General features: G+C 36.0%; 4 protein-coding genes across 5 annotated transcripts in view; 2 read left to right on the top strand and 2 right to left on the bottom strand.

Moving 5' to 3' along the window:
- Positions 1-835: 835 nt before the first annotated feature.
- LOC149691965 (fungal protease inhibitor-1-like) lies at positions 836-3,178 on the bottom strand. Of its 2 annotated transcripts, XM_089867604.1 has the most exons (3): positions 2,472-3,176; positions 2,198-2,409; positions 836-1,996 (listed from the first exon to the last, which is right to left on the bottom strand). In XM_089867604.1, exons 2-3 carry the CDS (start codon positions 2,400-2,402, stop codon positions 1,851-1,853), a joined length of 351 nt encoding a protein of 116 aa, XP_089723730.1. In that variant the 5' UTR covers positions 2,403-2,409; positions 2,472-3,176; the 3' UTR covers positions 836-1,850. The 2 variants fall into 2 exon arrangements, with proteins under 2 accessions (XP_089723730.1, XP_089723729.1); XM_089867603.1 differs by having other exon boundaries at positions 2,198-3,178.
- Positions 3,179-4,610: 1,432 nt separating this feature from the next.
- LOC149691964 (FAST kinase domain-containing protein 4) lies at positions 4,611-8,448 on the top strand. Its single transcript, XM_089867600.1, has 7 exons — positions 4,611-6,009; positions 6,090-6,362; positions 7,201-7,319; positions 7,383-7,509; positions 7,593-7,701; positions 7,781-7,895; positions 8,195-8,448. The coding sequence occupies exons 1-7, from the start codon at positions 4,938-4,940 to the stop codon at positions 8,291-8,293; spliced, it is 1,914 nt and encodes a 637-aa protein (XP_089723726.1). The 5' UTR covers positions 4,611-4,937; the 3' UTR covers positions 8,294-8,448.
- On the bottom strand, positions 8,281-9,432 carry LOC149691963 (ATP synthase subunit C lysine N-methyltransferase). The gene is made up of 2 exons (XM_089867602.1): positions 8,894-9,432; positions 8,281-8,618 (listed from the first exon to the last, which is right to left on the bottom strand). Exons 1-2 carry the CDS (start codon positions 9,317-9,319, stop codon positions 8,463-8,465), a joined length of 582 nt encoding a protein of 193 aa, XP_089723728.1. The 5' UTR covers positions 9,320-9,432; the 3' UTR covers positions 8,281-8,462.
- The window catches only part of Rpn3 (regulatory particle non-ATPase 3), a 36,762-nt gene continuing 20,255 nt past the window's right edge, over positions 9,409-25,915 (top strand). Inside the window, exons 1-6 of the mRNA XM_089867601.1 lie at positions 9,409-9,565; positions 9,811-10,127; positions 10,191-10,331; positions 11,127-11,454; positions 11,529-11,971; positions 12,792-12,998. Coding sequence (XP_089723727.1) covers positions 9,813-10,127; positions 10,191-10,331; positions 11,127-11,454; positions 11,529-11,971; positions 12,792-12,998 — 1,434 coding nt within the window. The 5' untranslated portion in view covers positions 9,409-9,565; positions 9,811-9,812. The remainder of the gene's footprint in view (positions 9,566-9,810; positions 10,128-10,190; positions 10,332-11,126; positions 11,455-11,528; positions 11,972-12,791; positions 12,999-25,915) is intronic.

Below are 25,915 nucleotides of genomic sequence, written 5' to 3'. Positions count from 1 at the left end.
TAGAGGGTTAAAAAGTCTTTGATATTTCTATTTTACATGAAAATTCTTGAAGTTAATTTTTTTAAAGAAACAAAAGAATTAGAGTCTCGCGTCGCCAGGTAACTGTTCTATACTCCCTTTCACTTCAGCCACCACTTTCGCTATTCCACTTGGGGAGGATTTATGAATCTTCAATTTTTGTCGTTGTTTGTAGTGCTGAGATTAACATTAATTTTATGTGATTAATCAGGGTTCTTCCAGGGAGGAAGTAAGGAGAGTCGACTCCGGTAGTTTCCGTAAACGTCCGGTAGAGGCATGACAGAAGCGTTGCAGAAGCTAGTGCTTCTAGCGGCCTCTAGCTCTCGTACGGAACATAATTAGATGCACGGGGGGCAAGGGACTAGTTTCCCCAATGTTAATATCCCCCAGTTTTTCCGTACGACAAAAAGGGGGCGCCACGGTCGCGTTTCGAAAATCGGGTACTACAGCCAAAGCTAGAGTCGGCTATCCTTGTTTCATCCATGGTTCTTCCCTTCCGCTTCGCAGCTGGGCAGTGGTGCAGATATACAGACCAGAGTGAAATGGTCTTACGTTACCTATAATTTAGCATTGCGATCCCCTAATTTAGCTCCCCAGAAGCGGGATACAATGGCCGCGACACTATTAGGTGCCATTTCTAGTTTAGCATAATTTTTTTCCTCTTTTCGTAAATCGTAGAAAATAGTAAAAACGTTTGAGATGTTTGTTATATTTCAAAGCAAAGTTAATGTTTCAAGGTTTACTAAAATGGTTAAAAATTGAGATTGGTTATTCTTTATGAAAAATTATTTAATGACGTTACATTTTGGAGCTAAAGAAAAATTAGAGTCTCGCGCGCCAGGTTACTGCCATCACTCTCCTTACTGTCACCAACTTCAGTTGCCGCCTTCGCCGTTCCACTTGGGGAGAGTTTTCAACTTAGGGGAACCATGCCCCGCACACAAAGGGATCTATGCCCTGAAACCAAGGGACTATGCCCTGACACTGAGGGACCTATGCCCTATTACAAACTGGGACCAATGCCCTGGGATTCTATTACCCAACAAATTCTTCATTAGTTATATGCGATAAATCAGGAGTCTCCCTTCCGCTTCGAAGTTCAAGCAACGAACTTCGGATAGACAACAGTGGTGCGGATTAACACACCAAGAGTGAATGGTCTTACGTAACCCTTTAATTAGCATTACGATCCTCTAATTCAGCTCCCCAGAAGCGGGGTTACAGGAATGCGCCACTATTCCCAGCTGAAGGTCCAGGGGTTTTTATGCATGCTGTACCTTCTTAAGGGTTAGGAGGGTCTTAGGGCCATCCTTTACCTCTACCAAGTCAGGTGAGAAAACAAACAAGAAGTCGCGATTTCAATACTTAATTATTTAAATGACAAATTTAATTTAACAAAAACCAATAAAAATAAGTAAATGTTTTAGTGTTTTTGAAAATAATAATTAAATACAGATTAATTTGATTGTAAGTTAAATTGTTTTGGCCTGTAGATGTCGCTTTTTTCTTAATTGGCAAGTAAACATGGACCATGGTTGGCCAATGGCCATGCCTTGACCATTTTACAACCAAGTTTTTTTTTTTGTATCCAGATTCCAGAGTAGGCTTAATTCCATATACGGGATTTCATAATAGATTTTTAAAGATTCAATCATGTTTTCCAAAACCTCATTAACAGGGATTTGGTTGAGAAATATGATATCTTAGTAATCTACCAAATCACAGAAATGTAACTAAACAAAAGATCACCACGCGATTAATTAGCTGTCTTGTTTCGTATTTAAAGAAACGTTCGATATAATTATGCAAGAGCTTAAGTTTATTTCAAATTTTTAACCGGTCTTCTTGACGCATGTTCCTGATCGAAAGACACCAGTTGAACTTCCTGTTTGGCATACCAGACCTTGTTTGTCATCGCAAATTGTAGTCGGTGGTGCTGAGCCCGCTAGTTCTGTTACTTCGCATGTTGCTCCTTCTCCTATAACATTAATAGGGTTATACATAGTTTTCAGACTAGGAGGATTGATACCATTTACACCAGGAGACGCTGCTATTTGGTGCTGCACTTGTCCGCCTGGTAGCCTGTCCTCCTGGTGTAAATGGTATCAATGCCCCCGAGTTTGAAGACTACGTATTCGAAAAATTCTTCATTTCTCCTAAAATTATAACGAACCAGTACCTAATCTTATTATACAAGCTGGACAACAACTACAATAAGTAGAATTGGGTTCTACGTTTCCCCCTTTGCTATTGCAATCGGACACAGATACGTCATCGCATTTAAAATATTCCCTACAAAATTCACCCGAGCAAGAGATTGCGTCGGTTATTGTTAATCCGATTAACACAATCAGGACGGCAATTACAATTCTTAGTCGTAGCATCTTATTTCTGTTAATGTAAATATTAGGTTAGCAACTTAGTACAAAGAAAAGGAGGAGATTTTTACTAACATGTCGCTATAGAAGCTTTGCAGAGACTGAACATTCAGTTGTGATCTCTAAAACCTATATACATACACTATTACATCGCTACTACAAGTGGCCGTTGCATGTGGGCGTATGGTTGGGAAAACCAAGATTCGTAAAAGTGGGAAAACCCTATTATGATGTTTTCAAGGAGTGTCACGATAAGTGAATCATAGAAAAAATAATTTCAAACTTTTGTCGATCAACTTCTAGAGGGTTAAATATTTTACATAAGAATTCTTCGATGAAGTTAATTTTTTGACTGAAGAAAAAAATTAGAGTCTCGCGTCGCCAGGTAATAGCCACCACTCTCTTTACTGCCTTCCACTTCAGCCACCACTTTCGCCATTCCACTTGGGGAGGATGAACTTAAGGGACTTGCCCGTTAGAAACGTGGAGGAGTTGCGATTGCTTGAAGTACTGAGATTAGCATTATTTTTATGTGATTAATCAGGGTTCTTCCCTTCCGCTTCGAGGCTTGGCAGTGGATATCGGATAGTTGACAGTGGTGCGGATATAAACACCAGAGTGAAATGGTCTTACATTACCTATTATTTAGCATTGCGATCCCCTAATTTAGCTCCCCAGAAGCGGGGTTACAGGAATGCGCCACCATTCCCAGCTGCGTATAGAAGGTGTTTTTTGCATCCTATGATTGCAATCCCTTTTTGGAGGGCCCGATACTAAAATACTCTTAGGCCCGTCTTTATCTCTACCAAGTCCGGCGGAAAAATACACAAAAATACTTAAGAATTTAAATCGAAAATTTCTGTTACAAATATAATAAATTAAGCTAAGTGTTTTAGTATTTTTGAATGAATTTAAAATCTGATTAATTTAAGTGTTCTGGAATTAAATAGCTTCTAGATGTCGCCTTTCTCCTCTTTTACATTGCAAGGACTGTATATGATACGACATGGACTTAATCGCATTCTCCTTTCGTTTGTGCCTTAGTTCACTGCTAAAATCCATTCGGACCAATTAGAGCTCCTTCCATAAAAGTGGTACTGATTAGAGTCTCCATTTCGCGTCCATTTATTTGTATCGGATGTATATAGAAATACTAGGGTAATCGGCTGACAGTGATTTTTTCAAAAGATTATTCGGCGACTTGTAAACAAGATGTTATTTCTCCCGAGAATTAAATATAGTTTAAAGGTGAAGTCGAAATAAATAAAAAAAATTAGAGTTTCGCGCCAGGTTACTGCCTTCTCTTTCTCTACTGTCTTCCAAACATCCATCCACCACCTTCGCTCTTCCACGTGGGGGTCGCGGCATTCTGTGAACGCCGCCTCTACAACACTAACTTCCATAGGGATGCAACTCTTTTCCTTGACCGGATTTTCAACTTCCCAAACTCATGTGGGACACTCCCTTCCGGGACCCTGACTTTCCCTTCCTCGGGGACACTCCCTTCCGGGACGCTGACTGAGATCCCCTTCCTCGGGAACATTCCCTTCCGGGAACCTAACTTCCCCTTCCGGGATTCTAACTTCCTCTTCCCGGTGGGACGACGCCCCCAGCGCTTCGTAGTTTCAGTGGTGTTTTTCAGTGGTTGACAGTGGTGCGGCTTTGTCACCAAAGTGAATGGTCTAACGTAACCTATTATAATGGCATTGCGAGCCTCTAATTTCGCCCCCCAGAAGCAGGGTTACAGGAGTGCGCCACCACTCCCAGCCGACAGTAAACGTGTTTTTGACTACTTTATACCTAACGGATTATATACCGGCCGTCATCTAGCCGAGAATAAAACAAAGACGTGGAGCATTTCCAAAAGATTTTGTAATGACATAAAATATAAATTGATATTTTAATCATATTTAGAAAACCGTTAATTAACTGACAGTTAGCGAAAAATAATAAAATTCTTTATAGCAGAGGTCGCCTATACCTTAATGGAGTACCAATTTTGAAGTTGGGAAACATGGAATAGACCTATTATTTTCTTGGATCGTTTTTCTCGAATTTTTAAGACTATTAGACCTATGTATTGTTTTTACTGCTTTTTAGTATTGGAAAATCAAGATGAGGTAAAATAAACCTAAAAGAATTCTGAATTAATTAGAAATTTGTAAAATTCACGCAATTTGCATGGAGTTGACACTACACGTTATCTTCCAATCGAGCCAAATACAGTCAAAGAGAAGAATCTGTCACTTTTCTAAGAACGTTACGGGAAAGGCATTAAATTGCGCGGGGATTCGGTATCATTTGCCGGGTGCGCAATGGGCACTGCGCAAGATCCTGTACAAACAAATAAGCAGACGAATATAGGCTTAACAAGTAGCGAGTCGGCGACTCGTGCGAAGGCTGGGAGTTACGTTATATAACATTAAAATAATTAACAATGAAAATATTATAAATTCGACTCCTTTATTTTGTTTTCTAATTCAACTTTCTAAGTGTCCCTAAAATCAAGTCTAATTAAATACGGTACTTTATTAAATTAAAATGGCCTTATTACTTCGGCGAATGATGTTATCTAAGCCTTTGACTTTCGTGCCTCCTTGTGTTGGAGCTTCAGCTTGTAACATCAATACTGGTTTCAAAAACTATTCCGATATTTATATAAATATAAATCGCAGAAAGACTTTCTCCAGAGATAACCCCAGATTCAGCACTATAAGAGGACCCACTACTGAAAGTGTAGATCTTCGAAAAATAATGAGTAAAGAAGAGTCAAGTGTAACAGGGTCAGAAGTACCCATGAAGAATGGTATCAATGATTGGTTAATAGATGTAGACAGCGGGATGAAAAGTATGGGACCCGCTAGGGTTGTTGCCATTCTGACCTCATTAAGTAAGTTAGCCGCGAGAGGTGAAGTAGACCCTGATGAACTTAAAAGCAATGCTAAGTTTCAAAAACTATGCGAATCATTTGAGAAGCATTGCAAAGACATCAACCATGTTCTGTTAGTAAATGGTGTAAGAAGCATTTTGGAATTAAAATTGGAACCTGAATCCAAATTAGTTTCATCCTTGGAAAATGAATTACTATGGCAAACACGTAGAATGAACTTGAAAGCCTTGAGCATTTGTTTATCTTTTCACGTAAACCATCAAGAAACAGATTTACAAAAGAAAGTTGTCCAAGAAGTCATTTCTCTCATTAAAAAACGTTGGATTGAGATTAATGACACTTTAACCATCTTGAAAATGTTTGAAATCAGTTCAAAATTCAATGAAGAGTTCTTATGCAAATTGGAAGACCGAGCTCTAGACTTAACTGACAAGATGACTTTAAATGAATTACAAAAACTTCTTTCAACTTTGGCCCAGAGAAAACGAAGACCCACTCCATTGTTGAGGTCTATCTCGTACCATGTCAATCAAAAACCGGAAAGACTTACCTTGAAACAAAATATTGATTTTCTTTACGCTTTAAACATGTTGAATTTCCCCGATGTGGCTTTATTACAGAGAATCTCTAATGATTTGATTCCAGACATAAATGAGACCACCAAGAAAAACACAATTACAAGTATCCTTACTTGTTGCGGTAGAATGAAATGGAAACATCCTGGTAATTATTAATTAGGGATTAATTATGTTAAGTACAAAGTAAAGAAGAAGGGTTAAATTTCTGCGTGTGTCATTAAAAAGGTTTATTAGAGGCTTGCACACAATGGATTTTAAATAAACCAGAGGAATGCCGTCCCCAAGAATATGTAGCTTGTTTATTAGCTTTAGCGAGAGTAGATTATCAACCAGAGGATGCTGATAAATTATTTGAAACTATCAACCAAAATTTACACCCTGAAAAATTAACCAGTCTAATTTGGTTGGATGTAGTCTGGTCTCTTTGTCTCTTATCCAGAGCTAATGAAAATCACGTTTCATCTATCATGAAACCTTCATTCTTTGAGCCATTATTAAGTAATTATATAATTTATAATACCATGGATGAAGGATGCGCGTGAGGAAATTTGTTTTCACTCTACAGGATAGGCAACTCCCTATCTCGAGCGACAGAATATTCTGTATACACTCTGTTACAACGTCGGTTGTCAGCACGCGTAAAGCTATTTCTCTATGTAACGTAGCTTTGTACGTGCTGTCAAGAGACAAAAAACTTCAGGATCTTCAGGATTTAAAATATCCGCGAGTGTTTTAGCTCGAGTGCACGGACCTCTAGGCCTTAGTTTCAAATACGTGTAGTAGACTGTATGCAATTTCACACGTATTTGAAACTAAGGCCTAGAGGTCCGTGCACTCGAGCTAAAAAACTCGCGGATATTTTAAATCCTGAAGATCCTGAAGTTTTTTGTCTCTTGACAGCACGTACAAAGCTACGTTACATAGAGAAATAGTTTTGCGCGTGCTGACAACCGACGTTGTAACAGAGTGTATACAGAATATTCTGTCGCTTGAGATAGGGAGTTGCCTATCCTGTAGAGTGAAAACAAATTTCCTCACGCGCATTCTTCATCCATGATAATACCCTTAAAACTTAATTAGCCTTATTCCTGATCAGCGCCACCTACCCATAGCGGCGACTTTGAGAACTACTGTAAGCGGCAAGCCAATCAGATGTCGCTAAAATCTGGTGACGTCACTAACTGGCACTCTCGGGTCTTACCAAAAATGACGTCACCAGATTTTAGCGACATCTGATTGGCTTGCCGCTTACAGTAGTTCTCAAAGTCACCGCTATGGGTAGATGGCGCTGATCAGGAATAAGGCTAATTAACCATCTAACTCAAATCTTTCAAAGGATCAATTGCCTCTCATAATCCCAATATTAAGTATAAACTTCAAAACATCTACGCTGTAATTAAGACTGAATTTCCAACTGTTAAATTACAAATGGAGTCAATCTTAAGTAAATTGGAGGTATTATATCGATACCACCATTGTTGGTACATGACCATTGCAATGAATTCTTATCTTATTTAGGAGATAACAACGGTATCCTCTGATATTAAAAGCGGAAAGGAATCTGTTTTAGATGCCTTAAATAATTTTGTACCCAGAGGAAAGTTTTTAGCCACAAATTTGGTTAGCAATTTTGGTTTTGTAATTGGTAAGATTTTTTTTTAAAAAAAAATTAATTTTCAAGGTGTTAATTAATTATTAATTAACAATGGTTCTAATTAATTCTTTCAGATGCCGAATTTATAATTGACCAAAAAGGCAATCCAATACCTATAATTGAATATGGAATAAAAAATGGGGGAGATCATGGAATTAAACCTTTACCTAAAGGTTGTCAAAGGTAATTAAATTTAAATAAGGTTTTAACTCTTTAAGTTAATAATTTCAATTTGAGTGACTCAGGACTATTTTTTTTACAGAATTGCTTTGTTAATATGGGATTTCAAAGACCTAACTCTAAATTCGTCAAATTTAACCGGTGCCAGTGCTTTAGCTGTTAGAATATTAGGAAAACATAGTTATTCCGTGATTGAGGTATGTTTATTAATTATTTTGATTAAATTATGATGTTTTAGCATTTAATTAGCCTTATTCCTGATCAGCGCCACCTACCCATAGCGGCGACTTTGAGAACTACTGTAACATGCAAGCCAATCAGATGTCGCTAAAATCTGGTGACGTCATTTTTGGTAAGACCCTGAGAGTGCCCGTCAGTGACGTCACCAGATTTTAGCGACATCTGGTTGGCTTGCTGATTACAGTAGTTCTCAAAGTCGCCGCTATGGGTAGGTGGCGCTGATCAGGAATAAGGCTAATTATGCAATTTTCTTCAGGTATTATTACAAGAGTTCAATACCTATTCAACAACAGTGAAAAAAGTTCAGTTTTTACAACAAAAAATCAAAGAAAAAGTCAAAGATTCATCAAAGTAACATAGATTTTTATTTATTAATTTCAAATAGGATTTTAATTTAATTAGGTTTGTAAGAAATTTCATAGGCTGTTTCTTTTTTTTTTTTTGTTGCTGACATGTTGTTATTGTACAGATAATAAATAAAATTAAAATTAAATTACTAAAATTGGAAAATATTTCTTATTTATTTATTTTGTTTGTTTGTTAAATTCATAAACCCAGACAGAATCTATTCCTTCTTCATGAACTGCAGTTGGTTTCCAATTTGGTAAAGGAAATCGACAAACAATCATGCAACTTCCAGGATTTAGTTCTTTGGCTGCTTTTTCCTCTATTTGTGGCATCTGAAAGAAATTAATTATTAAACTTTTCTTAAAAGAACAACAACAATCCACCTTATTCCCTTTCGCTGGAAGTTAGGCTTAGCGCGGCATTCACGGGGGGGGGGGGGTGAGTAACGGGAAGAAATTAGTCTGTCGTCCGCTACAGTACATATTTTTGGCTTTTGTAGCAGACGACAGACTAATTTCTTCCTGTTACTCACCTCCATGAATCCCGAGCTAAGCCTAACTTGCTAAGCCTAACTTCCGAGGAAAGGGAATAAGGTGGATTAATTTACCATTTCATCAACGCCAAATATAACTACGTTGTTGTATTCTTTTAAGTTCATTTTAAACAAATCTCTTCTGTGAAACTTGGTTAGACTAGAAACCCCATTTCTATAACTGCTCAATTTGGAATAGAGGACCAACCAAGGGTTTAACTCAACACCTTCTGATGGTAAACCCAGTTTGGCTGATTCTATGACAATTCGTCCATCTCCACTTCCCAAGTCCAGTACTTTACCCTTTCGTTGCTTTAAAAACTTTAAAACGTTTGAAACTTGATTGTCTGTAGCTGGTACATAGGGTAAACATATTTTACGAAAGGCAGGTGCAATAAATGAATATGAAACAACTGTAATTCCTACAGAAATAGCGCCTAAAACTCCTACAGTTGCTAAACCAATGCCTTTCGATTTATTTTCAGTTGTAGTTTCACTCATTTTTTTAAAAGATAACCACGTGTAGAAATTATATTTAAAAGTTTTGCGTTCTAAAAGACCGTAATATGATAGGCTACAGTAGAGGTCACGGGGTTATTGTTATTCTTTGTGAGTTTGTGACGTAACAGAAGCAGAAGACTTTTTTGAGTTACAAAAAAGTGACTAGTCATTTTCCCGGCGGTTTATAAAAGTGTGGTGAATATTGCAGTTTTGAACAGGTTTATATTCGAAATAATCTACCGAAAGGTATTTTTGATAATTTTAATTGTATTTACCGTTAATTTATAATGTATGCTACATTGAAATTTAAAGTATTTTGGCATAGTTCTGTTTTATTCGTAATTGAAACTTAAGCCTTGGCTTTTGTCAATGGTGAATTTCTAGTTTGACTAATGACTAATCGGAAATCTTTTAAATTTAAACTCTTTTCTTATAGTTATTAACCTTCATTATAATAATTAAATATAATTTTTAACGTAATAATTCTCCAGCAATGGTGAAAATGGTAACAGAAACCACTGAAGATGTGGAGATGAAACCAGTAGATGCTGAAAGTGTTGGTTCTCCACCCGATGCTTCAGTAGTTAAACCCGATCTTGATGTATTGACCCTGGAAGATATTCGTGAACATACCAGACATATCGAAAAGGCGATCAACTCGAAAGAACCTCGTTTTATAACGCGAATTCTCCGGTCATTGGTTTCAACCAGAAAACGTCTTAACTCCAGAGTTTTACGTAAACTGGTAACAGCTTATTACACCCATTCTGCTGCCCAAAAAGAAGCCCTTCTATCATTCATTGAAGAGGTAATTAACACTTATTTATATTAATTATAATTTAAATTATACCTCTTATCTTTAATATTCCAGCCTATGGAGACTGATAGTCCCAATGTTCCCTTCAAAGTTAGAAGTGGAAAGTCATCTCAAATTCCTCTTCTCCCGGAACTTGATGCTTACATTCATTTGCTCGTTTTGCTTCACCTTATTGATTCTGAGCGCTATGAACCTGTAGGTTTGCTTTATATTAATATAATATTAATAATTAATGTATTTAACCTACAAAACTAAGATTAGGCCTAAATTTTTTCCAAAATTGTACATGATTAATTATTATTAATTACATTATATTATATATATTAATTATTATTAATTACATTATATTATATATATATTAATTATTAATTACATTATATTATATATATATTAATTATTATTAATTACATTATATTATATATATATTAATTATTATTAATTACATTATATTATATATATATTAATTATTATTAATTACATTATATTATATATATATATATTAATTATTATTAATTGCATTATATTATATATATATATTAATTATTATTAATTGCATTATATTATATATATATATTAATTATTATTAATTGCATTATATTATATATATATATTAATTATTATTAATTGCATTATATTATATATATATATTAATTATTATTAATTGCATTATATTATATATATATATATATTAATTATTATTAATTGCATTATATTATATATATATATATATTAATTATTATTAATTTCATTATATTATATATATATATATTAATTATTATTAATTTCATTATATTATATATATATATATTAATTATTATTAATTTCATTATATTATATATATATATATTAATTATTATTAATTGCATTATATTATATATATATATTAATTATTATTAATTGCATTATATTATATATATATATTAATTATTATTAATTGCATTATATTATATATATATATATTAATTATTTAATAATTCAATAAAAATTTAGGCTGTGAAATGCTCTGATCAACTGATGCAAAAGCTTCAAAATTACAACAGAAGAACTTTGGATTCATTGGCAGCAAAATGCTATTTCTATCATCAACGCTGTTACGAACTAACAAACCAATTGGATAAAATTCGCGGTTTCTTTCACGCTCGTCTTAGAACAGCCACTTTAAGAAATGATTACGAGGGACAAGCGGTTTTATTAAACTGTTTATTAAGAAACTATCTGTACTACAACCTCTTTGAACAAGCGTCAAAATTAGTTTCAAAGTCGGTATTTCCCGAATTAGCTTCTAACAATGAATGGGCGCGATTCCTCTACTATTTAGGTATAAAATAAACTTTTACCTTACATCACTAACTATCAATAAGTTAATTAAAAGTATTATTTTTGTTAATTTAGGGCGCATTAAAGCGATTCAATTGGATTACTCCGAGGCTCATAAGAACCTCCTTCAAGCCATCAGAAAGGCACCTCAATCCACAGCTGTTGGATTTAGACAAACTGTTAATAAACTGGCTATTACTGTTGAGCTACTATTGGGGGATATCCCGGATAGGGCCTTATTTAGGCAACCAACATTGCGCCGTCCATTGGCGCCCTATTTCCAGTTGACCCAAGCTGTTAGAACCGGAAATTTGGCCAGATTTAACGAAACTTTGGAAAAATTTGCCCCTAAATTCCAAGCTGATCACACTTACACTTTGATTATTCGTTTGAGACACAATGTAATCAAGACTGGAGTTAGGATGATCAATCTTTCTTATTCTCGCATTGATCTGAAGGATGTTGCCAAGAAATTGCAGCTTGATAGCTCGGAGGATTCAGAATTTATTGTTGCCAAGGTATATTATTCAAAAATTGCTTCTTTTTTTTCTAGGGTTTTTTAATTTTATTTTTTTTTTTTAACTAAGGGTTTTTTTTATTTTATTGTATTTTTTTTTTAACTAAGGGTTTTTTATTTTATTCTAATTTTTTTTTAACCAAGGGTTTTTTTATTTTATTCTATTTTTTTTTTAACCAAGGGTTTTTTTTATTTTATTCTATTTTTTTTAACTAAGGGTTTAATTTTATTTTATTCTATTTTTTTTTAACTAAGGGTTTAATTTTATTTTATTCTATTTTTTTTAACTAAGGGTTTAATTTTATTTTATTCTATTTTTTTTAACTAAGGGTTTAATTTTATTTTATTCTATTTTTTTTTAACTAAGGGTTTTTTTATTTTTTTCTATTTTTTTTTTAACTAAGGGTTTTTTTTTTATTTTATTCTATTTTTTTTTAACTAAGGGTTTTTTAATAATTTTATTTTATTCTATTTTTTTTTAACTAAGGCTTTTTTTATTTTATTCTATTTTTTTTTTAACTAAGGGTTTTTTTATTTTATTCTATTTTTTTTTTAACTAAGGGTTTTTTTATTTTATTCTATTTTTTTTTAACTAAGGGTTTTTTTTATTTTATTCTATTTTTTTTTAACTAAGGGTTTTTTTTATTTTATTCTATTTTTTTTTTTAACTAAGGGTTTTTTTTTTATTTTATTCTATTTTTTTTTTAACTAAGGGTTTTTTTTATTTTATTCTATTTTTTTTTTAACTAAGGGTTTATTTTTATGTTATTCTATTTTTTTTTTTTTTAACTAAGGGTTTAATTTTAAATTTTATTATTTAGGCTATTCGTGATGGCGTAATTGAAGCCACAATTGATCACGAACGTTGCTGTATGCAATCAAAAGAGAACATTGATGTTTACGGAACGGGTGAACCCCAAGCTGCCTTTCATCAGAGAATATCATTTTGCTTGGAGATTCATAATCAATCTGTTAAAGCTATGCGTTTCCCGCCCAAATCTTACAATAAGGATCTGGAATCAGCTGAGGTAGGACCAAAAATGCTTCTTTAATTAAATTTAAATAGTATATAAAGTTGCAAATAGTGTATTAACGGAAACAACACGAATAGTTTTTTGTCTAACTTTTTTTTTTTTTTTTTAACAAATACAATTTTATTCAATTACTCTCAAGTTCTAAGTTTATTTAAATCATAATTAAGCCAAAGAATATAAATCAGATTATATTTATAATCCGGATTAATTTTTATAAAATAATACTCGTAATAGTAAAGATCGAAGATATAGTTAACAATTCGGTCGATAGATGGCGCCACGTTTCCCGTAGTTTCTTTCTACGAAATGTTTTGCATTGTCACGTGACTTTCAGTAACTAGATGGCGACACCGTTTCCGCCATAAAGCGGTTTAAAATTGTATTATTACTCCATGTCTATTTTTAAATCTGACGCGCGCTTTTTAATTTTTTTCGCTGACTTCTTAGTTTTTTCTTTATAAAATAATGTTGAGGCTTAGTAATATAAGAACTAGGAGGATTGGGAACAAATTAAATCTAGAAGCATTCGATTTAATTATAAAGTTAATGGTGTATCGGGTCATTGGGATTGTATTGGAGGGCCCAGGGTCGGATTTTTGCACGCTTTTGTCGAAATTCGGCGACTGTAATCAATTTAGGTGACTTTTGGTCGCGTCCCTTAGCGATCGTAGGCGCTTAAGAGAAGCTGGCCCTTTCATTTAGCAGTGGCTTTCCCTTCATCGGGTGAGCCTGGCTGCGCTGCTTTTCCAAAGAAGGGGTGGGACGGGAGGGGGTAGTGAGAAAGCCGATACATTTGTTTGCGTTAGGGTCCACCTAAGGTCCCCTCTAATTTAATTGTTGTTTCTGACTTAATTTCCCATTGATGCTCTAACTGTACCGTCACATCGTTTTCCCCGAAACTTTACGGGCTTGTTTTACTCTCTTTTCCATGCCTTACCCCCCTAGAGACATTGAATTTGTCTTACCAAAGAACAAAATACCTCACCAACAACCTTCGCTTCCTAATTTTTTTTATCTTCTTCCCGTTACCTGGTGACGTTTGCATTACCTTGCCCATCCCTTCTGAAACCTTATTTTCCCACGTAACTTGTGTGAACAATGATTTGACAGGTGTATTAATAGAAAATCTAGAATATTTATAGACGATATTAAGTACTAACTTATGTAGGATTAGCAACTTTTACTGGTAGTAATGGATTAGTCGTAAGGAAATAACTTTTAGAATCCCACCTATAATATAATATAACATCGTTTCCATCTATTTTTATGTGATGGAATGTTAGTAGGTTTAAGCCTAAACATTATCTTGCATAATTAAGTCTATTTTAGCTCAGGCATACTAAGGCGGGGACTGTTTTAGCGCCTGTCTTTATGAGGGTAAATATGGACGCTTTCAGTTCTGGTCCTCCAAACTTTTGACATATTGGTTATTAGGAGAACCCAATCCAACTCTGTTGATTAACATGATTAAGCCTATATTTAAGTCACGAAAAACCATATCAGGAACTACGGAGCGCCTATCTTTATGAGGGTAAAGATGGACGCTTCTAGTTCCGGTCTTAAACCTTCAAGTGTTGGTTAATAAAATCTCAAGATAATCCAACTCAATTGATTTACATGATTAAGCCTATAATTTAAGTCAGGCAAACTTTCTTCAGGAACTTTGGAGCGCCTATCTTTATGAGGGTAAAGATGGACGCTTCAAGTTCAGGTTCAAACCCTTCCAAGTGTGGAATAGATAATAGTTCAAAATAATCCAACTGTGTTGATTTACACCATTAAGCCTATATTAAATTAAATCAGGCAAATCATGTCGCGGACTTGGGAGTTACCCTTTGTTTGTGACCAAATAATTAGGCCAATGAAGACCTACAAAGAATGAGACAGAAATTACGGAACACTTTCACACTCTCTTTAAAACATTTTTCACCCACCCGAATTTAACCTTGAAAATTTAACACGCGATAGATTTAGTTGTTGATGATGATGGCTTTTGGGTTTTTTTTATTTTAAGACAAGTTTTTTCTCTATTTATGCGCGGTTGGTTTCTGCGCAAGGGCGGAAGAGTTAGGTTGCATTTTCAGGGACAAAGTTATGTCACGGAGTGTCAGCCCGCTTTTTAAATCTTTTTGTTGTTGATACAATTTTCTTGTTTAGAGTTTTATACTCCCCCCATTTCCCCTATTATCGCGCAGGCCCTCGAATTTAAAATTGTTATAAAATTTGTTACATCGCTTGATACGCTATTACAAGTAGAAGCTAGGCGTCTTCAATCCTACGCCCTCACAAATACGGGACAGTTTAATGACTTCCGCCTTTTTGAATTACGAAAAAGTTTGGAATTTTCAGTTACATAGTGTTCATTTTATTCATGGTACGCAATAAAAATGGTTCAAAATTAAATCTTCCTATACCTAACTGTTTGTTAGAAGTATTTGAGTAAAATATAAGTTCAATTTTAAATATTCGTAATGTTTTGTGCTTTTTCGATAAATTAAAAAAAAATATGGTTTCAGACTTTAGTTTAGAAGTGATGTCAGAAAAAATAGACTTATATAAAGTTTTTCTTTTAAAATAATCCAAAGATGACGGATATGAAAAAAGAAGAAGAAAAAAATAACTTGATCTCTGTAAAAGAAATGACGTCTCTAATTTATTTCGTAACATTTTTATCCCTTGAAATTCTCGTAAATTTGCCCCCCCCCCTCCATTTCTTTTGCTATGCACCAGGAAGTTTGGGTGAAGTCCAAGGCCATTTTTTATTCATCCTCATTCTTATTTTTCCTTCTTTCTTTATTATTCACAATTTACTGGGGCGACTTTTGGTGATTTAACTGTAGACCCCCTCACCCACTCTAGAATTTTTCTTTGTGTGAAATAAAAGAACTCATTAGGCTTAGCCTCTTAAATATATTTTCCAAATTATTAATAGTTAAGAGGATATGTTTTCGGAAAGTCTAGTTTCATCGAAAGTACCAAGGGGAAATTGATATGATATAGTTCATTTTAATTTCCTCTAAATGCTAATTTTATGTAAGGAAAAACCGTTAATTAAACCCTAGAATTCTAGATAACATTCTACAGTTTTATTATTTTAATTAATTTTAATCATAAAACATATTTTTTTTCCTACGTTCTGAAGTTTTTTTTTTTTTCTGTTAATTAAAAATCCTGATATTTTTTGTGTTAAGTATTTGTTCATAAACCGCATAATAACCCTATACAGTTTTGGTAATTTAATTAATTTCCATCATAATAAGTTAACTTTTTCTCAAAATAGTTGAGTTTTTCGCTAATTAGTCACCCAAGAGTTTATTTATAAAAAAATCTTGAATAATTTAGTAAAGGACAAGAAAATGGCGTCGTTAGATCGATAGAAGCTCCTTTTCCCCTTCTTCCCCTAATTTTTTTTCTTTTTCCGTCATTTCGCGCGGTATTAACCCTTTCGCTCCTCTCTTTCTCTCTCTCTCTCTCTCTCCTTGTTGTGTTATATCTAATAGGGAAGGATTGTCTTCCCTCCCCCCTTTTCCCCTTTCATCCTCCTCCTCCTCCTGCACCTCGTACCCGTCTCCAACTCGTGTTCTCCCTCTTTCCAATGTTTCCCGCCATTTTCCTTTCGCGCGCATTTTTTCAAAACTTTTCTTGGTCCGCGATCGATGGGAAAGCGCGCGGCTTCTCTCGCGCCAGAGTTTGCCACCGCGCTTTTGCCCGCTTAGAAAATTTTTTTCTTTCGCCAAAGTTATAAAGCTGGTATTTTTTCATTTTTTAACCTTTTGGACGTTTTTTACGATTCCGGGGTCAAATTTTTAGTTAAAATTAGTTCATCCTATTTCTTCCCGATGGGATTAACACGAAAACCGTGATTTTAAGAGCTTTATTTAGCTTTTAAACGACTTAACGTATGATTTAGGTTTATTTTCAAGGGGCCGTCACTTCAGTACGGATTAAAAATTCTTATACACTCTTTCGGTTCGAGGGGTGTTCCCTTTTTCCGCGCGTTATGGTTTATTATCTTAAGAATAAATAGAGTTTAAGGGTCAATATAAGAAAAAAAAAAAAAAAAACAATATTGGAATTATGTAATAGTGATTTACATTTCGAAGCCATATATATATATATATGAAACAATATGGCTTACAAATTTAGATTAAAAAACAGTACACTATTATTTGTGTTAGGGTAAATTGATAAATTTCAAATAGGAAGACTAAGCGTATAATTAAGAATTAGTTTGATTAACGTATTCTTGCTTAATTTATTTTAAAGTAAATTAGAAAAAATCATTGGCAAATCTACAAGCCCCGTAATGTTTATTAAAAATAATTGCTAATTCTTAAAAGGTATCGAAATTCCCAAAATAACTCTATTCATATTTTTGAATTTCTGACTAGGAGTATTCATACCATTTACACAAGGAGGCCTGACTTTTGACTCCATCAGGGAGTCTGGCCTCTTTGTCAAACGCTTGAAGTTTAACCTCCTTGTGTAAATGGTATGAATACTCCTAGTCTGAAATCTTAAGTATTATAAAATAATATTCAAAAATATTATAAAATAAGAGTGAATTCGGAAATTATAATTAAGATAATTTCTAAAAACAGGACCTTTATTTTTATAGACATTTGCAATATAGTTAGTTTTTCAAGAACCTTTTTCCTTAAGGCTTTAAGGTTTTTTATATCGTCTGGATTTTAAACTTTTCGAAAAATGTATATTTATGTTGTATTAGCGGCGTTTATAGTCCAGCTGTGTTATTTGAAGGACACTTTTTTTCTCTCGCATCCTTGTTTAGGCAACAACAAAAATTATGTCTGGGTATGCTATATCTTTTCTAAACTTTCTCTCCAGACTATGTTGAACTTTTTCTTTTTTATTCCCCCCACAGAGAGAGCTTCAGCTTCTCTCACTTAAAACCAAAAACACCATACCTTTTTCAGACTGTCTAGAATTTTACACCAGACACTGTTTTTTGTGACTTTTCTTTTTTCAATCGCGCTATTATTCTATCGGTATTAACAAGAACCCATACTGAGAATGTAAGAAAATGCATTGCTTCTTAGATTTTCATGAGATCACATTAACTATTTGAATTGGATGGATTTTTATATAAGGGTTGTCAATAGAGTTAGGGAATTTAGAAAAATAGGCCTAAAAGATAAGAGAAAGTCAGGGAATTTAAAAGTAGGTCAGGGGAAAGTCAGGGAATTTAAAAGTAGGTCAGGGGAAAGTCGGGGAATTTCAAAATAGGCCAGAACGATCTGGGGAAAGTCGGGGAATTTTAAAATAGGCCAGAACGATCTGGGGAAAGTCGGGGAATTTTAAAATAGGCCAGAACGATCTGGGGAAGGTCGGGGAATTTTAAAATAGGCCAGAACGATCTGGGAAAAGTCGGGGAATTTTAAAATAGGCCAGAACGATCTGGAAAAAGTCGGGGAATTTTAAAATAGGCCAGAACGATCTGGGAAAAGTCGGGGAATTTTAAAATAGGCCAGAACGATCTGGGAAAAGTCGGGGAATTTTAAAATAGGCCAGAACGATCTGGGAAAAGTCGGGGAATTTTAAAATAGGCCAGAACGATCTGGGAAAAGTCGGGGAATTTTAAAATAGGCCAGAACGATCTGGGAAAAGTCGGGGAATTTTAAAATAGGCCAGAACAATCTGGGGAAAGTCGGGGAATTGAAGAATAGTTCAAAAAGATCGAGGAAAAGTGAGAAAATTGAAAAACAGGTCTAAAAAATCATGGAAAAGTTACAAAATTGAAGAAAAGGTCTAAAAAATCAGGGGAAGTTAGGAAATTCAAAAATAGTCCCAATAGATCCGGGAAAAGTAAGGGAATAATTTGATTTTAATGGGGCAAAGTTTTTTGTTTTACAAAATAAATTCTGACATCTTGCTCGTGACCATGTTTTTTTTTTTAAAAAAAGAGTTGATTTATAACATGTTGTATTACTCGGGTAGTATGTTCTCAATTGCTATATGGGTTCTTGGTAAATTAAGTCTAAATAGAAGTATCATAGTGGAAGATGGTGGGAAAAATGGAGGAGAGGGTTGGAGAAATAAACGGACCTTTACGCCGATCGGGGTGTCATTTCTGTCTGCTTGGTTCGGAATTGTTTCTTTTTTTTTCTTATTTTTCTCCCAAAAAAGCGAAAAAATTCTGTCTAGACGTAACTATATACTTAAGTTTAAGGTCACTAGTTTTTTCCGCATCTAATTTAAATATTTTTAATCATACAAAAAATTCTCCTTATGCTAAGCTCTTTTTTCTCTATCTTTCTTTCTTTCTCTCTCCCTCCATCATTTTCATACCGCTTAATTTAAATAAACATTCAAAATAATTTTTTAATTTAATTTGGTCTCCCCTAGTTTTAGGCCTGTTCTAGTAACCTTAAAAACCTGGACGTTAGGAGTAGTAAACCTTAAAACACCTGGAAATTTCATGGAAATTGGTTTTGAAAATTTCTTACGTACCCTCGAAATACGAGGCAGTTTATTTTCAAGGGCAGTTAGCGATATATTTAGGGAATGAAAGTAGTAGTAAACTGATCTTGATCAGGGGTTATAGCGTCTTGAAAACAAGATGTCGTTTGAATTCAGCGCTAGATGGCGAAACTGCCTCGCGATTTTGGTAAAATTTCGCTTTCCAAGCGATCGAATTTTTTTCCGCAAACTTTCGCGTTTAATTTGCGATTTGATCGTTTGTACTTTCAAAGTACTTTCAACAAACTTTATACTCGATATTAACGTGTCTCTAACTTGTTTCAGAAACTTAATATTTTCGTTAGAGTGGGTTAGGCCTAATTTCATTTTTGGTCTTCCAAGATAAAGATAAAAGTTGCGTGAAGGATAACTACTTTTTTAAGGTATCATTCTGAACTTTTTTGAATCCGGTTTAAACTGTGGTAGAATTTTGTTTTATAAATATTAAAAATAATAAAAACGCACTTCTCTTAATGTTTTAAAGGTTCTTAGAATCGTCTCTTATGTTAATTTTGGTCAGAGTGTAGGATATTCTCTTTAATCTTTATTTCTCTTAACTCTTGTTTTCTTTTACTTTTTTTTCTACGAGAATTTTAACATCAAGGGGAGAAAGTTTCCATCAAGGAAAGTAAAGAGCTTTTAGGTTGTTAACTCGATTTAAAATTCCTTTAAAGTTATTCCGGAATAATCTCCTTCAAAACTCTAGATATTTTTGTAAAAAATGTGACAGATTTTTTTTCCCTGATAAAATTTTCCCCTCCAACTCTTGGGAGCGAGAGAAGGAAATAGCTAGAGAGATGGGGGAATGAAAAGGTAAACCCTGAGATGTCTCTCGCATCTGTAGCGCGCGTTTGACGGGGGAACAAACACGGTTAGGCCCGAAAGTGCACGTGCGAAAAGGGCGTGTTTTCCTCTCTTTCTCTCGCTCTCTCTCTCTCCTCTTCTTGCCTCCATCGATCCCGAGTCATCCCGAACAGCTCTTTTCCTCATCTCGGAAGAGGAGAGTGGAGAGAGAGAGCCAATCCCTAGCCATCCTCTCCCGCTCCCGCTCCTCCGTTTCCATCCCTCCTCCACCCCCGTGTGGGGTCCTCCCCCACCACGCTTAAGTCAAGCTATAGCTTCATTCCGAACCCCACGATCCTCATCACCCGAATGCCTTTTCTGGGAGAAAATGAGGGGAAGCCAATAAAAAAAATCACCAATCGATGAGCGGCGCATGCTCTTCGAGTTGTTCTCTCTGGGCCATGGCTTCTCTCTTTAGCCTCTTTTCCCCCTCGGGTTCACCCCTGGCGTTTTCACCTTTCCACGCGTTTCTCTCCCCCTGTCGCCCTTTTTCCTTCCGCGAACCCCCCCCCAACCCTTCCCCCCTCGCCTCTGCCTCACCATCCCGTACCCTTTTACCTCTTTCCTCATTTCCACCTCCCGGGTTCCGCGTCTCCCGCTCTCCCTCCATCTCACTCGGCTTTATATCTTCGTGGGTTGGAGAACTCTCCTCATCCTTCTTCCCTCACGGTGTACCCGCCCGAGTCGACGCGTCATTGGCCTCCGTGCCGGGTATTCCGTGTCAGGCTTCCATTGGTTCTTCGGTGGCGGGCTCCGTTCGCTTCTTGGCGGTTAGGATAGGAGAAAGAGGGGAGAAATAGGGCGGTATTTCTCCTCTCTCTAGTTCCTACGTATTCTTAAAAGCGGGCCGGGTTTCTTCGACGTGGCGCCACCCACTTTGTAATGGACTCGAGTCACCCCCCCTCCCTCCCTTTTCACGTGGGGAGGGTAGCCCCCTGAACCCATTCTACCACCCCGAGTCTACATCTTGTCGTCATCGGAGGATGTTATTTTTTTATTTTCTAGAAAAGACTATGGAAGAGTAGAGGCTGGGGAGAAAGAGCTAGCTAGGAGAGAGAGAACTTTTCCGCCGAAATATCCCCCGTTAATGAGTTTTATCTTTTGGGTTTTCCTTTTGGACCCAAACCCCATTCCCCACACCCTTTAAACCACCCTTAGGCGTAGTTCGGATTAGATTTTTTTTTTTTTTTAATTCCGCTAAAGTTTCTTTTTAATGATGAATAAGGCTTAAACACTATAGTAGGCCAAAAATAGACATTACAGCGTGGAAACGAAACATTCAAATTATTCTCAACGATCCCTTCATAATTTTGTGTTGAAATTTTAATTTAAACGAGTAAAATTCTCAAATTTAAAAAATCAAAAAAAATCTCATATTTTTTTATTTTGCACCTTTACCATGTAAATGTGTAATGCGAACTGGTCCGCTTTGAGATGAGAGTTGAGGAGAGAGATCCTCTCTGGAGCGACGAGGGAGATGGCTCTCCCTACCGACTGAAGTTGAAAACTTAAATTCAAACTTTAGCTTTGGCGCGCGAGAGGGTCCTGCAAGAGTGCAAGCGCGTGCAGGCGTGCGAACACGCTGTTTGAGCGCGAACTACGTGGCGGAATTCGTCCGAAAGATTAGGGATTCTGGGGCATAGAGCGAGAGCCTAGTCCCTGCTCTGCCCTGCCCTGCGCTGCATAGGCTCTTTTCTATATGCTATATAGAACGAAATCTTTTACTATTATAGAGGTATTGTAGCTTAAACCCATCCCCCCCTTTCCCATCCTTTAACTCTCCTTCACTTATTTCGGCATGCATAATACGAAGTTCTCCCCAGAAGCTGGCTGCGCTTAGAAGTAAGAGCTAGAGAGAGAGAGAGAAAGAGGAAAAGGGGTATCTGGGAGAAGGATATTTTGGAAAATGGTGTTTCCTAATGAGGAGGCTCTAACCCTCTCTTCATCGGGCCCTATACCCCCTTCCCCTTCACACCACCTACACCCGTCTTCTCCTTTTGGTCCATACAGCATCCTCCTCCTCTTCCTCGACTTAACCTTCTTCCTCCCCCGTCTTCTCTAGTCCCTTCTCTTCCTCTTAGAGTCATTACCAGGATTTTTTTTTCTTTTCTTTTCTCTCCCCTCCGTAGTTGCTTGGCTCCCTTCGGCTTACTTGTCATTAATTTGCCAGGGAACCTCTCCGTGTCAATTTTAATGTAAAAAGCGAGCGGGGGTGTCTATTGGAGCCCCAAATTATCTTTTCGGGAGTTTTATAATTACAATTCGGTAATGATGCCAAGCGCAGTGTGTATATATACCTTCTTTCCCAACGCGTCGTGGTCTACCTCCCCATCATCTCCCCCAACCTTCATCTGGATTTAATAGTTAAAATTTTCAGATTCTTTAGAAAATCGTATCAAGCTATTCTTACCTTAACGTTTTTATAACGAAAAAATTTAATGTATTGAATATTTTTGAGGTCAATTTTCGATTCTCTAAATAAAAAGTCAAAAACGTTATGAAAATTTTATAATAATTTTGGAATCTGCCCCTGGATAGTAGCTTCTCCCTGGACGCCGGTGTGCTGCGGGTTAAACATTTCTACAGGCGCTCTATTGAAATGCATGGGATTTTTTTCAGCTTGTAAGTTGGCTTCTCTGCGGAGATAGCTATAAAAAGTTTTAATAGATGTATATGCAAATTACTTCAAAAAATAATTTTCTTTAAAAAAAAAATAAAATTCAATATTTTAATTCAACTTCCATCAATAAATACGTGTCATAGAATCCCCAATGAATGTCCAAAAGAAAAAAAAGGGGTGATAATTATTTAACCAATCCAATAAGTATGATATCCTGGTCTTTAAAATGGTATTTTCATATCTCTATATTTCATAATCATAATCAGGTTGCAACCTAGAAAGAGGAGGTGTTAGCTGTTTTATCTGCAAATTCGCAGTGACTGTGCAATGCTTATAGCCCCGCGCGCCCCCGACTGTAAATGCCCTTTTCGGTCATACGTCAACAAGTTATCTAACTTGCGCCAGCCAGCCTGCCTGCCTTTCTCTGCCTCTTCTCTCATTCTCTCTCTCTCGCTCTCTCCTTTGCACACAGACACACAGAGAGAGCATAGCACACACCTTATGACCCGCCACTGCCAGCTATGCTATTTCTCCCGCTTTTAGCTTCTATCTCCCTTCCTCCTCCTATGGTGTGCACACTGCCTGCCTGCCTGTTTTCTCTCCATCTTTACCTAATACGACCCCGGACTCTCAAAATTTCACATCCTTTTTCCAAAAAGTACCTAAAACCCTTCCTTTATAGGCCTACTTCTGATCTCCGTCGAGAAAAAAAAAATAACACCAAAATTCCGGACGGCTCGTTTGGCCTTCTTGTTAATTTACTCTTAAATTACACCTAATTTTTCACTTTTACGAAAGTTAAGGTTACTAACTCGAGTTTCATACCTTTTCTTTAGTTTAATCCAAAAATGGTATACTTTTTATCGTTATAAAATCTCTCTTAGTATCTTTTCTAAATATAAAAAAAATAAATAATGAATTTAGTCGTTTATTTTTCACTTTTTAAAATTTTTAAAAGTTTTCCAAAACTTTTCTTTCTCGTTTTCATTAAATATTGTTTTTATTTTTAGTACAATACATTTTTTTTAAACTTTAAAATTTGGAGGAGGCGTTAAAGCGTAATGGCGCCCATTCCAGATATTTTTTTTCCTTCTCTTTTATTTTTCATCTCTGGTGGTTTTATTATACGTGAAAGGCGGACGGTATAGCCCGTACCGCGCCATAACCCTTTCCTTCCTCTACTTGTATCGATGTTTAAGCCTTTATTTCGTCGTGCCTAGCTAGTAGTAACTACGTCGATGCCTAGCTTCGTAGTATCTAAGAGAACATCCATCGATTGAGCTCCAAAGCTAGCCACGAAGAAGAGGACCTAGAGAAAAGAGGAGAATTAAAAAAAATCCCTCTCCTAACACGCTCGTAAAACTCTATTTTACACCCTGAAAATCTCACGTAAACTTAAAACTTCCATGACTAACTTATAGAAAAAGTTTTTTCCTTTCTTTTGGTATAAGTTTCGTGGAAATTACGCCGTTTTCTTACGAGTAATCTTCGTTTTTCGAAGAAATTTTTTTCAAACGCCAAAAACGCGGCGCCATTTTTTCATCCCCTTCGCGCGCGCGCGCCGCCTCTGAAAATCTCTCTAGCGTTCTCTACTATAACCCTATACAGGGTGTTTGTGGAAAGTCCATCAATAATGAAAGGGCGTATTTATTGGGCCATTTTGAGTCGAAAATGTTCTATGACATTTTGCCGTCCGAGCCACGGTTTTCGAGTTATGATTTGAATATTTTAGGGATGACCCCTTCATTAAATTAGCGCTGTCTTTCAATTTCTTAATTAAATTTAAGGGGTCATCCGTAAATTACTCCAATAATAACTTGAAAACAGTGGCCCGAACGGAAAAATGTCATAGAACATTTTCGACTCAAAATGGCCCAATAAATACGCCCTTTCATTATTGATGGACCTTTCACAAACACCCTGTATATCCCAGCAGCACCACGCTCTTTTCCATTTTCCCCGTGTTTCCCGCCACATCTCTTAAAATGGCGGGAGATGTTGCGTGCGAGGTATTTTAAATGCGCGTGCGCCAAAGATGCTCTCAGTATATTTCCCTTCATTTTTCTATGCGCGCGCATTATTTCATAATCCTAAGGAACCCTTTTCAAAATTTTGGACCACGAGGTTTCTCCGAAATGTATGGAAAACGCGCGAAATAAGGCTTAACATCTTTTCTTCCAATATTTTTTTCGTTTATATGAAAATTTTAAAGGTTATAATTTTGAGTAAATGATTCTGAGCTAAGCCTAATGATTAAATAGGATAGGTTTAATGACATTACGAAGATAAAGCCTTAGATATAATAATAAGAAAAGATTAAAAAAAAGGTTTATACAGAGCAGATGCCTAGAAGCTGTGTATAATATTGAACTATGCAGGGTCGAGAGAGAGATATTTTTTTAGGATTTCATCTTTTGGCTCGGTTCTAGAAGAGAGGGGAAAGAGAAGATTATTCTAGGCTCTCTCTCTCTAATGGTGGCTTCACGAACTATACATACAGCTAGGGGGACCCCATTTGGGGCGTGCCAGTTTAGGGTTATATGGAAAGTTCGCTGGCTGCCTGGGTTTTATATACGCGTGTATAATGTTGGAAAATGGGGGATCCCTGGATAGTAGATGCTGTGCTGATGGTGGAGCTAGCTATAGAGCTAGGGGGCAAGAAGAGATGGACTATAGGATGTAAAAGCTGTAGTTTACCGTGGTCCCCCCGTTACATGGGCGACCGGGCCTTAGATATATTAAATAGAATGGAGCCCCAAAACGAGCGGTCGATAATTTCCGTATGGTCCTAGGTGGTCGCCATTACTCGATGTTGCCCATTATTTTGTATAGGTGCCTTATATAGAACTCGAAGGTGAAGCCAAGGGGAGAGGAGGGGGGCGAGGTGGAAGAAGAGTTTGGTCCTGATGAGGGTATCGGGGGGGGGGGAGGGGAAATGTTCAAAGTATATTTATATATATTCTTATTT

The sequence above is a fragment of the Phalangium opilio genome, unplaced genomic scaffold (assembly GCF_054372755.1).
Source record: "Phalangium opilio isolate 3A_F unplaced genomic scaffold, DU_Popi_V2 ptg000024l_1, whole genome shotgun sequence".
Lineage (NCBI taxonomy): Eukaryota > Metazoa > Arthropoda > Arachnida > Opiliones > Phalangiidae > Phalangium > Phalangium opilio.
Note: the sequence above shows the minus strand (reverse complement) of the source record. Positions and strands in the feature narration are given on the sequence as shown.